Genomic DNA, 14,487 nt, shown 5'->3' on the forward strand with positions numbered 1-14,487 from the left:
TTTGTAGGAAAATCCTCATTGACACTTAAACCACATCCTTTAAGTTTCTGCTAAAAATTACTGATATCAGTCAGTGTTAAATTGGACTTGGCACGTGCTGAAGCTGGAGTAGGTCCTCAGCTCGTTTAGCTTTTGGTGAGGCTTCCGTTGCCTGTATCCCTTAATTTCTTTGAGGTTTTCGGCTGTATTGTGATTGAGAAGTATGAGAGAGATTGGCATGTGCTATGTATTGTATTCTAAAGCAAACTGTTGATTCATTTAGCCTATTCATTAACCTGTAATAAACTTTATTCATTCTCAGTATAGAAGTTTTTAGCATGATGTTGCCAAGGACTATATTTGGTATGTTATAACAAATGCAAAAGAATCCCAAAGTGCCTGTTGACTTGAAAACAGCTGAAAATGTACAGTTTGTTTGTGAACATACCTGGGCTTTGACACGCAGTAGTCTTGTTTTTCCTGGCAGACATCTGTGGGCAGAGGGGCAAGGAGGACATGGAGGGGAAAATAAACAACCATACATTCACCAGAGCCCCTGAAGAGTTGCATGAGCTTTCAGTTATTGTGTACAGGAAAGGAAAGGTAGCATTAGTTCATATGTTCATTGTTAGCACTGCTAAGGGAGAGCTGGGAGCCCTTGGGAGCTGAATATCTAACCACAATACCCAAAGAAGCTTCAAGTCTGTGGGTTGTACAATCAACTGAGTGTATGAGGCTTTAAGTACTGCTTTACAAGTAATTTGATTTATTGCTTTAGTGGAGTCCAGGCTCTAGCTAATCTGTAGGAGCAATAGGACAGAAAAACAGGTGGCATCTAAGGTGAGGTTATATCTTGCTGTGTCAATATATTACTGATCTTGGGCACATCCTGCTGCTGCAGCTCAGATGGGGTTGTGACAATGTATTATGTTTGTATTTGAGAAGCAATACTCATCTGTTACCTACGTGAGATCCCATATCATGGCTCTAACCTCGCCTGGGTGGGTTCACCCTTTTACTTATTTTCCCCAAGGCTTTCCATGGACCCGAGTATGTGGTCTACGAATGTGAATAAGTGTTGTGTGTATTGTCTTTATCCTGCTTTTGAAAAAGACATTGTTTATGAAAACACGGAGCGTTCTGTGTTTATGACTCGCTCTCACGTTACAGATTTGGCATGCATCCGCGTCATTGTTTTGGAAAGAGAAGAATTAAGCAAGACTGCCTGTGCCCCAATGGGGATAAGGATACATTAATTATTGTAGTAGAATGACACTGATTACAGCAGTTAAGGTTTTTAGGGAAAAAAAAGAAAAGAGAAGTTTGAGAATGGAGCAGGAAAGGCAAGCATCTTCCATTCTGCATAACTGTGCCAATCTTGTGTTTCTTGCATTAGTTTGAATATGAAGTATGGGGAAAAGCTCTCTTTCACCTTCAGTTAACATTGCTCACTCTTCAGATAAGTTGTGTAATAGAGTATGGGGGAAACAGTATTCTCAGAATGCACTGTTGTTACTTTTTAAGTCCTTTTTCTTTTCTTCTCCCTTTCCTCAACTATTAAGAGAGGGGAAAGAAAGGTCCCTTTTGGCGTTGTAGAGCAGTCTTGCTCTATCAGCATTTTCTAGATTCATAAATCTTTTCAAAAGTGGCACCTTCAAGTGACTTTAGCATATATTATTTGGGCTTCATTGCCGGCTGTGGTTTCTGTCTAAGGTTAAATGCTCTTAGCAGTTCTTATTTTCAGCTAATGGGAGCTATGGGGTGTTGCTCTTGGGGGATTCTATTTAAAGGAAACCATGTTTCCGTGATAAAAAAACTGATCTCATTTTGAATGTGCAGTTCACTAGGTGACAGTTTTTAATATGGTTTTAATAGACTGATTGTGGAAAGAAATAATTTTGCTTTATTGTGAATGTTCCCTCCGATATGTTTGTTGAAATTGGGTTTTGGAATTACAGGTTTTTACAGTTTGGGTTAAGCAGAGTAACACTGTCATAACCTGGCTGTAGTGCTGTGTTTATTGCATGGCCTACTTATTTGAAAGCATGAAGTGAACAAGAATTGTGTGTTCACTGTGTTGGCAGTGCAGAGGAAAAAGCTTTGCCTGCTCTTAGTCATTCAGCTCTGTAAAAAGCCTTTGCTTTGAAAGACTGCTGATTAGAATATTGTTCAGTGTATGTTACATTTCTCTAACTTTTTCTGTCTCTGCTTATTCTTTACTTGATATTAAAAAAAAATGGGGAAACTTGAGCAGTGCAGGGGATTCTGAGAGGAGGCTTGAACTGTGGACTGGTTGAAGTCCCTAGTGATCAATCAGTCAAACTGTCTGCAAGAACACCATTTAATGTGAGCTTAGGTAAGCAGTGAAGTGAGACTTTCAGTGTTCAATATTAGTGCACTTCCTGTGAAGTACACTGGCTTCCAGTTGTTAGCAGCTATTTGTTTTACGTGTAAAAATCCTAGCGTCACTGGTGATAATCTCAGGTGCTTTCCATTTCAGGTAAAAGTGCTGTAGTCTTAAGTCTAACTTCTCTTCTGCTGTTTGTCCCGGAATTAAAAATGTTCATCATCTGAATCTATGTTTAAATCTAGGATTTTGTTTTGCTTTGTTTTTGTTTTGTTATTTGAAAATCCAGGAAAACTTTGCTGTGATTCATTTTCAGGAACAGAATGTGAAGACCTCATAGAAGAGCTGCTGTGCTGCCTCATCCAGCTCATTGTTGAAATTCCCCTCTTGTAAGTTGGCTTTATTTTCTTCAACCTCCCTCAATAAGCTGAACATCTGAGAGAATATAATGATGAGATTACAACGTTGGATGCTTAGATTTGAACACTGCACGTGGTGGTGCAGTACTGATAATGATAACCTGCAGCCCTGAGTTGGAAGAAAGACACGGTCAGCATTGTGCACCCAGCTCACACCATCAGGAGAAGTTATTCTGTTTGCTTCATTTGGGATATGATGATTCCACATTCCATGGCAATATGTGCCACAAAACATACTTGTTACAATTGATAATATTAGAAGAGGGTAAGCTTTCTTTGTTCTTTAGGAATAAAAATGTTTTTCCACATCTGCCTAGATTAACTTTGACTTTATTCTAATACAAACTTTAGCACAGGTCGTGCCAGCAATTGCTTTTGTGTTTAAATTGCATTGTAGTCTGTGCCTAAAGCGTGTTGCTTCAATGAAAGCATCACAGCTTTGAAAGAGTTTCAGATTATTTACTATAGCGTGGCATATAACTCTGATTCAGTTTTATACTTCATATTGCTTCGTGGTTGGGAAGCAGGCCAGGATGCAACAGTCCTTGAAACGTTGCTCTCGTTAAGTACGATCACCTCAGCATTGCACTGGGTTTGGGTAGTACCGTGTAATTAATTAGTGATGTAATTTAGAGCCATTCTGCAGAGTTGGAGTGTACTTCCTGGAGCAGATGCAGTTTTTGTGTGGAGCAGATTAGCGGGGAGTACAGAGGATTGAAATAGGTGGGGAATTCGTGGATCTGGCAGGATGTTTTGAATTGGAGTCCCATTATTTGTGTGGAGTCCAGTATCGTGTTCTGTCTTTCTGGCAGGAAGAGTTTTAAAGGCATAAATGTTCTTCACTCTTTTCAACAGCTGAACCTGTCAGCTTCTGTATTTCTGTGTGAATGTGGATGCTGGGAACAGAAGTATCTGTAGAAAGCACTTAGTGCTCGTCAGTGCTCCGTAGGCTGATGATTTAATAAAAAAGGTTAGAAAGCCTGTCTAAAATGTTCAGTGATCAGATATATTGGAAACATTATTTACTTCCTGAGAGAGGTAGATGTGGAAATGCTTATTTCATTTTTGACAAATAAGTTTTCTTGCCTACATTCTTCCAGAAGTGGCATGCTGCTGAATCATTAGCTTAAGCAACAGTAAGTAGGATACTAAGACTTACAAAAATATCAGTTGTTCCCCTGTTTACTGGTGTAAAAATGTTTAACTGTGCACTGATGCTTTAACTCACAATTTTTTTGGCATGTCATGGAAAGGGTGGTAGTGTAGGGAAAAGCAGGTAGAGGAAAATGTTGCTTTCTGAAATGCACAATCACACAGTAGTCCTTGGAAGAGCTCTCCTGCAGTTTGGTGGCCTTCCTGGTATCTGCATTGTAGGGCAAAAGACTTGGGACCACAAATTGTTGCAGGGGTGAAATGAACTCTGTCCTTCAGAAAGACATTATAAAATGGAGACATTTGTTTAAGGTGTTTTTTTTTGTTTGTTTGTTTTTGAAAGTTGATCAAGGTTAATTCAGTAGCATACCTACTTTTTAATTTCCCTTTTCCCTGATCAGATTTATACTATAATTTTTTCTCTACTTTGTATCAGGGAAGTCGTGATTTTCTTGCTATAGCTGGAGTAAATCAAGGAAGTTTCATGCCTAGCAGGTGATTCTGGGGACGGAACAGATTGAGTGGACTACCTGAAATATTCAGAAGCGTAATGATTTGTTAAGAAGGACTTAGGGTATCTTGGCAGAGGGGCAGCTTGCAGTGGCACTGCTACTGTCTGTCTGTAAAGCCACCATTAAAGATGATTTTTGGTTGACACAGACCATTAAAGTCTCCATGCTCAACCTGTCCCCAGGTGCCATATCTCTGCAGTTCTGGAACACCTGCAGGGACAGGGACTCCCCCACCTCCCTGTGCAGTCTGTGCCAATGTCTGACTGCTCTGAGAAGGAATTGTTCCTAATATCCTGCCTGTGTATAACTGAAGGAAATATTTGGAGAAATACTGAAGGAAAAGAATGTGCTGATTTTTGCTGGGAAAGGCTCCAGAGCTGTATCGCAAAGCATATCAAGGAGGAGTGTTAACTAGGAATGGAAGAAGCTGTTTTTCAGTGTTGGCTTTATTTAGAGAGGTAAATGTCCTTCCTGGCAGCTGCACTCCATGCAGCTAAAGCAAACTATAGCAGAGACCATGGGGCTCACTGGTCCCACTGGGGCCCGGTATCTGAGAATTATTGACAGCATCTTGAATAACCCTCTTGAAAAATAGGCTCTGCTGCATTGTACAAAATGTCGGCGAGGAAGGTTTTGCACATTAACATTTAAACGTAAGAAACGTTGTAGAAATGACAATTATTGCTTTTCACGAATTCGTCTAATTAGTTCTTCTAATTAGAAGACTAATTTCACTAATTAGTCTTCTGCAGTCCCTTCCAACGCTTGCGTTACAGTACGTCGGTGGTTGGTTGTTGGCTCACTTGGGTGTCTTATGGGTACACTGCTTTTTCTTTGGCCTTGCTAACATTAGCACCCAAGAGTGTACATTAATGACCAAAACTGCATAGTCAGCAAAAAGATACAACTTCAGGGTTTAATTGTACAGGTTTTATGTAGAAGCTGTCGCAAGATAGAGCTCCCAAAGCTTAAAATTATAAAGGCTGCTTTCAGCAGCTTGTTAAGGGCTGGTGTATGTAAGGCAACATCTGGTTGTTATCAGTACATTTTCACTTCATTAGGAGCTATAAATGCGTGTGGAAGGAAAATGAAATACTGTGATCTGGTTACCTCACTGCCAAGTAAGCGCCCTGTGGTGCCAGTGGAAGGGAGTTGATATTTCTATTACATTCCATTATTTTTTTTATGGTTAAAATTGTTTTGGGCTGCAATCTTAATTACTTCCACACTTAAATGTTAACAGTGTTTGACTCATGTAAGGGTGCTCTTTGTGTTTTCTGAGAGCTCAAGAGTCAATTGTAAGAGGGAGAATGGAGATAGAGTTGATCATAAAGCTCTGTGCAACCGTCACTGCATACAAACAGTGCCATTTACAGGTAGTGAGAGCTGCTGAGGCTTTTTTTCCTTGCTGATTGTAATCAGCAAGGGGGCTAAGATCATAGGTCATATTTCAATTTTTTTTTTTTTTAGTTACTTTCAAACCGGTAACTGGTTTGGTTTAATGTGTGCTGCCCTATGTGATATGCAGCATGGTCTGCCGCGGGGCTGTGTTCAACAGCAAGGCTGAGTAAAGTGCCTTGAGTCAGCTGATTTTTAGTAAGTCCTCATTCAAATTTTAAAATGTTTTGAAGAGTTTCATCACCTTTAGATCACTTTCTCTCATTACAAATTTGTGGCCTCCTAAGTACTCAAAGGTCCTACACTGGAAAGTCTTTGTGTAACGTTCTTTGTTCTAATACTATAATTTAGTTTCTATCTTAGATTAGTGTTCCTCCCTGTGACCTTCTTTTCTCTAGGCCAGCTTTAATGCCTACTGATGTGTACCAGCCTTGCTGATGACAGGGTGCAGCATCAGATTGCTGCTGTTTGTTACACACCATACAGTATAATCAAGGTCCAGGTCACAGGTTTTTGCTGTGTTTTTCATCCCTGTTGTAACAAGAGATACTGGATGTAGCATCTTGAAAGACACCCACTTGCTAGTATTTTGGGTTGGTCTCTGGGCTGGGTAGCAAAGGCACCAGGGCACTGGAGTCAGTACGTGTCTTCTTGGTGCCTTGATGGTTTCACATCACTGACTGCTGCCTGATTGAAGCCTTTTTCTCCATTACCCAGCCAATGACTGAAGCCCTTTTTTCTCCATGATCTAGCCATCCATTAGAGCAGAAGTGACTATTATTGCCACCAGTTCATTAAGCTGGCTCTGCCTTGATATAAATGGCTGGCATTTCATGCAATTGTTAATCATATGATCATTAAGGTTGGAAAAGACCACTAAGATCATCAAGTCCAACCATCGGATCGTGTACTCCAGCCATTTACTCCAAACAGTGAAGCAAGACTAAGAAGAAACCGTGTCACAAAGCCCTTTCTCCTTGTTGGAGCAGGTCAGCCTTTCCTGCAGGCTACACACTAGAATGTGCCATGGTCTGTTTTCTGACTGTCCAGCTGTCTGCAATGCTTCTGGAATGCACGGGTCATCCCTGCAGCTGCCTTTTCCCTTGGAGTTGGAGTTGTCAGCTCCTTAGGAGCAGTCACTTGAACTGTACGTTTTTATGAGTATTCAGACTGTTACCCTGTGTTCTGTTGCTCAAAGGGTGAGGTCTTTCACTGAGATTTAGAATCACAGATTCATTACGGTTGGAAAAATTCATCAAGTCCAACGGCCAGCCCATCCACACCATGTGCAGTAGTCGATACTACTTACAAGCCCTGTTGATATGAAAAAATAAACACAGAGGGACATAGGTGTGTGTATAACACTTAAATCTCCCAGACTATTAAAAATATTTTGTCTGAAGAGGAAAGAACTGAATGCAAGTGGGGTGAAAATGCATGCGGTCACACGGTCTCAGACGGTTTAGGTATAGATTTTGGAAGAAAACATCTTGGATCCCACTACTATTTTTATTCATTAGATACTCCCTTTAGAGTATGTCCACCTTGTTAGCTTCTTCTCTCAATCCCTCGACTGTCTCCCAGTCAAGAATGCCTGCCAGTGCAGGGAGATGTAGTAGGAAATGTCGGAGGTGCTCTTTGCTTTCTCAAGTATAATTCAGCTGTGATGAATGTTGGTGTTATTAGCTGCTACGGGGCGTGTTTGCCATCCGTGAGTGTAAAGTTAGGAGTGATTCCAAGAGAAAAGATGATGTCCACTTGGAGTTGTTGTACATGTATCCTGAGGCTGACAACCAGATCCTCGACTGGCTTTTCAGCTTCCAGCCCCTCTCCTATTCTCTTGGCGACTCCTCTTTCACCTTTCTGGTGGGCTGTCAGGAAGCAGGGAAATGAAACCTGGTTCCTGTATGATTGGAGAGGTTTTCTGTGAATCAGCTTTGCTGGCAACAGTCCTGAGCTGGAGAATGAGTTCCCTCTTGGAGCAGACAGCTCTGGCTGGGTGAAAGTTCGGGGAAATATTTAAGCAGGAAGGGAGTTTGGTGTCGTGGTGAAGTTTGGAGGTTTGTTTCTGAGTGCTCAACCTGTTTGTTCTGTAGGTGTGAAATCATTTATAACCTCTCAGCCTCTGTTTGCTAAGGTCTACACTGAGAGGTTATAAATAGTTGCATTTAATTGAGGTGTTAATTAATGTTTCATTCCTAGCAAAGATTTCCCTGTATGTTATGTCTGTGCTTAATTTTAGTTCTTCTTCCACAGACCTGTCTCCAGGCAGGGAACAAAGTGGAATGATGTGAGCACAGCAAGCAGTGGTGAGCATTGTTTGGCCTTGCAGAGAAGCTAACAGCAGCAGGATGGTGACACGTAGGTGGATGGCTGACAGGTAGTGCTGAGAGGAGATTGTTCACATCCAAGTGTTAGTTTAAATGGAAGAAAGTAAATGCCAGGACACTGGGAACTTGTTTGACTAGGACCATAGCTCTTGTTCTGCGGAGGACAATTCCATCATTTGCAAACAGTCTTGAATTGAGTGCCACTCACTTTGACAAATTAGTGCTGGTAGCATCATCCTCTGAACTTACTTCTTGCCTTTTCTTCAATCTGCAGAAGCAGACAAGTATTTTGGGGGTTGTATTTTCTGATGGGCTGACACTGACAGATGAGCTTTTGTGTTACGATCTCCATCTTTTGGTCTTCTTCAGCATTTTCTTTCTACCACCAAACTTGGTGATGTGGCAGGATGGGTTTCTGCTGCGTGGTACCGTGCACTGTGAGCACTTGGCTCCGGGTGCACGCAGGTAATGGCAAGTGTTCAAGTTACTGCTCAGACAGATTACTGTCTGCTTTTGTGTGCTCTTTTCCTGTTTCTATCATAAACATCATCTTTTATTCTTGTTAACGATTACTGTTTTGACCGTGGAACATTTTTTTTTTTTTTTTCATACATTTGGAACTTGAAAATGCGGTTTCAGCCCTGTGGCATATTTGAAATAACTGTAAGAACTGCAGAAGGACCAGGTGAAATCTTTATGCAGCCAAACCTTGTGAGGGAGTGATGTGCAGCCGGATGGGCTGGTGTGCTTCTCAGCCCCAGTGCCTGAAGGTTGACAGCTCTGGTGGCATCTACCAGTCTGCCAACACAACTGATCTCATCTCTCACATCTCCGAAAAGTGAATGAAATAGCGCCTAGGTAGATGGGAAGGAACATGGAAGGGGGGAAGGGAGGAAGAGGGGAAAAAGGAGAAGGTGACAGACTTTTATCAGAGCTTACAGCAGTGGTTTCTGACAGCCATCTCTGATCTAGGCAGGGTAGGGAAAAAAGAAAATGCTTGGGGTTTCAAGCACAAAGTTAAAACCTGGAGCTAAGTAGCTACCGCATGTGCTGGTTGAAGCAGAAGGAGCAGCATTACTGATCCTGTGTCTGTTGTAGAAGCAGATAGATGGAGGTGCTTGGTAATGTAAAAGGGAAAAAAAAGTTATTTCTGGTGGCTGATCAACGGGCCAGGAAATAAAGATGCATGTGCTTGTGGATGATCAGAAGAGAAGTATTATTCCTTCCAGTTGGCATCCTGGAAGAATCAGTTACTGCTTTAGAAATACTCATAATAATCAATTCCTGCTAAGTCTAAATGCAGTGCTGCTTTAAAACAGTACTCTTCAAGGGGAGATTGTGTGGATTACTGAACAGTGTGCTCAGTACATACATAAAATTGTTAAATTGTCATCTAAAGCTCTTGTGTCTTTGCACTCAATGCCATAATTTTCTGAAGAACTTATGTAGCTGTGATTATCTTAAGCTATATGATGCATCTTTAGGCACACACCTTTAAACTATGAAGCAAAATTTGTCGCCGCAAGTCAGTCTGAGGTTGGATACGACATGCAAGAACCTGGAGCTAGTCAGTGTGGTTAAAAGAACAGGGAATATGAAACCAGGGAGAGCAGCTGGTTATAGTATGGAGTGGGGAGATGGGGACTTTGGTATGGTTTGGTGCACCACTCTCTGAAGCTCATTTACTTTAGACATGAGCTTTATCTGGGGTGTGTAAGGCACTTGGGAAAGAGAAAGAGCTATAGAAATTAAACATGAAGTTCCTCTGGTTTTCTGACATGAAGAGGCAAGTAATTCTGACGTGTAATTGATGCTTGAGTTCATTATTTCTAATTTCCTCCTCATCTGCAAGCAAATAACTTTAAGAGGAAGTCAAAGATAAGCATAAATAGTGGTAAGTAGTAAGGTGATTCTATATGTGTGATAGCTTTAATAATAATGAAAAAAAAAATCAATCTGCCCCCAAATTTTATAGTCTCTCAGGATAATTACACAGCATTTTGTTTTAAGTTAAGATGTTGCTGGTAGTTCTGCTGCCCCTTTACAAGTGCTTGAGATTCAAAACACTGTACATTTGACCCTGGGTGGAAAAAATAATTTAGTTCTGAAGCTTCATCGCTGTGCTGCTGGTAATTAAGGATGTGGGTAGCTTAGGGGTTACCATGGATATTAGGCCCCTGGCTGAGCTTGAGAGAGCAGATTTAATTTGAAGAGGTTCTACAGGTTGAATGAAAAGTATCTGCTGTCAAACAAACCTTAATTGGATTGTGAATAGGCAGAAAAGGGCTTAAGTTGTATGAATTTAGTTTTATTTCGCTTTTTCAGTTATGTAAGGGAGATTATATAAGCAGATTATTTTCAAAAATTCCTTGTACATTAACTTTCTTATTTTTCATTTTAAACTGAATCCTATAAAAATAGAGAAAAATTTCGTAATGTCTCAGATTTGTGTTTCCAGTTGTATGGTGGGTCAGAAAAGCAAGCAAAGAAATGGCTGAGATGCAGAGACAGCACAGCAGACTCTGTAAAACTTGTTTTGATAAAGTCATCAGGTGTTTTGGGTATTGCAGCATGTCATGGTCAGCCTTCTCATACTTCACAGCAGCATGAACTCAGGCCTGGAGACGTTCTGATATTCTCAGCCTTGGAAATAAGCTTCTGTATTTTTGTATACCAAGGAGGTATTTCTTCTAAGCTCTCGTGTTTATTTTATTAGGAAAAAATTAACGAAATATTGTCTGGCAACTGAACTTTTAATAACCTGAACAGCTAGCTCTTCCCAGTGTTGCTTGGGGTTGGCATGGGTGGTCAACTGCAAAGCACCAGGGGCTTGGTGAGGGGCTGGGGCCATTCCTAGCTCAGCCTTGGTGCTGGCACAGGTGAATCTGCAGTGGCACCAGCTCTCAGCAACCTCAGCCTGCTCTGATTCTCAGCACTTGCACTGGCCAGCTTCCTCTGCAGTGGGCACACTTGTGTTTCACAGCAGTGAGCGTAAGTTACAATATATCGTGAACACTTGTAGGGTATCACAGTGCTTGAAAGGGCTAAAATTGAAATGCGTCTCTTCTAAACAAAAGCCTGCTCCTTTGGATGAGGACCACAGCTGTTCTCATCCTGTGAGGAATGAAGGATGCTGTTCCAGCCCATCTTTGCTGCTGTTATCTTTGTTTCAGGAGATATTGTGCTGATGTTTTGAAGTTAGCTGTATTTGAAAGAACACTTCTTATTTTTACACATGCTTCTAGCTGTTAAAAATATGTTTTGTAAAGTGACATTTTAACAAAATAAACTTACCATTGCTTAGGCGTGCATTGCTGCTGATGGTTTGAATTGGATACCATAAAATCTCTGAATTTGAGGAACAGATTTATATTTTGAATTTCTAATAGGTCCCAGGAAAATGTCAAAAAGTTTGGTAATTGACTTTGTCTTCCTGTTGCAACGTAATACAACTCGGTGAAGCACGCTGAATAATAAGAGCAGTGGTGTTGTGATGTGCTTAATAATGACCTTATCAGTGGGTTACAAGAGTTACAAGAGAGTCCTGTTGCTGTGGGTAAAACAAATCCTTTCTTCTAGAGGGAAAAAAAGAAAAATCAACCTTTGGTTGAAAGCAAGAATAGGACTGCTTCATATCAATATTTCATTTTGTTTTAAATCTGTGTTATGTAACAAAGCTGTTATAGGCCGAGCTGGAAACAGAATTCAGACAGTATCCAAAATAACATGTCTTTCCCATCCATTCTACTGCACCTTTCCTAAATAACCTTGACTTAATGAGTTTTGCTGAACTATCTACAGTCACTGTTGAATCATTTCAGCCTGTCTTTGGGATTGGCAGTAATACCTTTAAATGTCGTACTTCACTGCCACCTCACAATTGCTACTTAAAATCGAGCAGCTGTCTGTGACACTGTGATATCCTGAGCACTTCTTATGCTTAAGCTAGCATTTATTTGTATGTGACAACTCTTTCTTAGGGATCCATTCTTCCTGGCGTAAGGAGTTGTGTTTGGCTGGCTGTTTCCCAGGCTTAGAATGTTGCTTTTGTGACAGCTTTGTTTAACAAGACAAAAGATATGTCTTTGAGATGTGTTTATTATTTTTGAGGTGAAGTATAGTCTGAAAACTGAAGCTGGAATGTCCTAGGCAGTACTGTAATGTTTTTACATTGTCTCGTGACATAGCAAAAAATGCTTGCAGCAATGACAAATAATGCATTATCTGTGTGAAATGATACTGTTTTCTGCTAAGGGAGTTTTTAAATTTGTTGTTTGGTTCTTCTCAATTGGAACTTGCTGTAAAGTGCATAACCTCAAATGAAGCTACGAAACGTTCTTGTGGGTCAATCTGTAAACAAAGCCATTAAATTAATCTTCATACATTTTCCCTTTTTCCTGCAGAGATATCACATACGGCATTTCCTTGGAGGCTGTGACAACGCTCATTGTCTTCCTTTCCTGCCAACTCTTCCACAAGGAAATTCTACGAGAGAGCCTCATTCACAAATACCTGATGCGTGGGCGATGGTATGTCATGTTTTGGAGCTAGACAGAATGACAAAAAGAAGTTTGGTTTGTTTGAACCGTTTTGTTCTTCTACACGAAGGCAGAGAAACAGATTTGGTAGTAATTTGTTCTCCCCATAAGTGGTGTTGATGCATTTTGATCAGACTGCTTTCACATTTACACTGCATACAGGCAGCTGTTTGGTAAAGGTAATTACTGTCTGTTTCTGCAATTTCTACTAGAAGCAGGAGGCAGTGCCTCCTGTGAGACATGCGAGGGAAGGAGAGAGCATGAAGGGAATATCTGGGAGAAGGGCAGAATGTGTTGGTCTAAGCTGGGAGTAGCAAGAAGCTGGCCTGTGGAGATGAGTGGAGGGTTTAGTGGCTGGGCATCTGGGGCAGTGTGAAGGGTCTGAGGGTTCTGGGTAAAGGGGTTAGAGATGATCATAGCGCAGCCCTGGTCTGTATGCCTCTGCATCACATGGGGAGAGGAATTGGCTGTTTCTTTCCTTGGAAATCCTCTTCTTTGTTTTTCAGAAGAACTGCCACCTTCTGTTTACATCCAACAAATTGCACATGCATTTGTCAAAATCACTGTGTAGGGTTGGATCTTGCATTGGTCCTTGTGCATTGACCCCATCCACACACAGCCACATGCCATGGGTTGGAGGAGTACTGTTGTTACCTGCTCTGTATCTCCAAAGCATAGAGGAAAAACTAAACCAATATAGTTTTTCTCTCCTTTGCATAAATATTTTTCAACTTGTTTCTTGGGGTGAAAGAATACAACAGTTCCACAGACTGATTTAACAGCAGGATTGAAAACAAAACATGTTTGTGACTCTGCTGTTGAAGGTGCTTCTGCAGAGCCCTGCTGAGATCCGTGCAGCTCTGCAAGGGCAAACCTTGGTGTTATCTCCCTTTTCAATCTGTACGAAGGCACAGCGCTCAGAACTGCTTTGTACCACACCTGGTCTTTGCTGTGCAGATAACGAGTACCTGCTGTTCTTCAGATGTAGGAAGTGATCATCTGCCCTTCTAAAAAGAACTGAGATCTAAGCCGAGCCTGGTTCCAGCAAACCAAAATACGTAGCGTTGTCTCTGTAGTTGAGCTAAATCTTGCAACTTTTAAGTCAACTTTAGTTGGTTGTTTTCTTTCTCTTTGCAGTCTCCCATATACCAGCAGACTCGTGAAAACTTTACTGTATAACTTCATTAGACAAGAAAGAAGCCCTCCTCCGGGGACACATGTCTTTCAGGAGCAAACAGATGGAGGAGGACTGCTGTACGGGATTGCATCTGGGGTGGCAAGTGAGTCTAATGCATGCAATTCATCAAACCTTAGGAAGTATTGGCTTCTGAGTGACCCCTTCTACTAACACACCTGTAGCCCATTTCTTTTTTAACAAGCTACACAGTTACTGAGTGTACTTAGGGAACTTAGTGATGCTCTTCTTTTTGAAAAGAAAATAGGTGTTCGTGTTTGTTACGCTTTGCACTGTGATTTTAGTCACTCTCCCCACTGGATGTGTGTTTTTTGCTAAGTGTATTACATGCAAAAAGGATTTTTTTTATCATACAATAAGAATAAAACACAATGTGTTGCTAACAGTAATAATATTTATTACAGCAGTACATGTTATTTCTCTTTAATTTGATAAATGTAAATAACACTTTGCCAATCAGTTGCTGTTAGAACACGCAATATTTGTTTTGACCTTTTGTGAAATCAGTCGCTGGCAGCATCTCTGGGGCATACTGAAGTTTGTGCTGCATGTGCTGTGCCAGAAGACATTTCACAGTCTGTGACAGTGCTCGTGGATTTCCTCTTGGAGGCAGTAAG

General features: G+C 41.0%; 1 protein-coding gene across 5 annotated transcripts in view; it reads left to right on the plus strand.

Moving 5' to 3' along the window:
• The window catches only part of DYM (dymeclin), a 162,945-nt gene that overhangs the window by 21,836 nt on the left and 126,622 nt on the right, over nt 1-14,487 (plus strand). For all 5 annotated transcript variants that reach the window (XM_021379772.1, XM_021379776.1, XM_021379773.1 and 2 more), the window contains exons 6-8: nt 2,643-2,715; nt 12,541-12,666; nt 13,813-13,955. In XM_021379772.1, coding sequence (XP_021235447.1) covers nt 2,643-2,715; nt 12,541-12,666; nt 13,813-13,955 — 342 coding nt within the window. The remainder of the gene's footprint in view (nt 1-2,642; nt 2,716-12,540; nt 12,667-13,812; nt 13,956-14,487) is intronic.

This window comes from Numida meleagris, chromosome Z (assembly GCF_002078875.1).
Source record: "Numida meleagris isolate 19003 breed g44 Domestic line chromosome Z, NumMel1.0, whole genome shotgun sequence".
NCBI classification, from domain to species: domain Eukaryota; kingdom Metazoa; phylum Chordata; class Aves; order Galliformes; family Numididae; genus Numida; species Numida meleagris.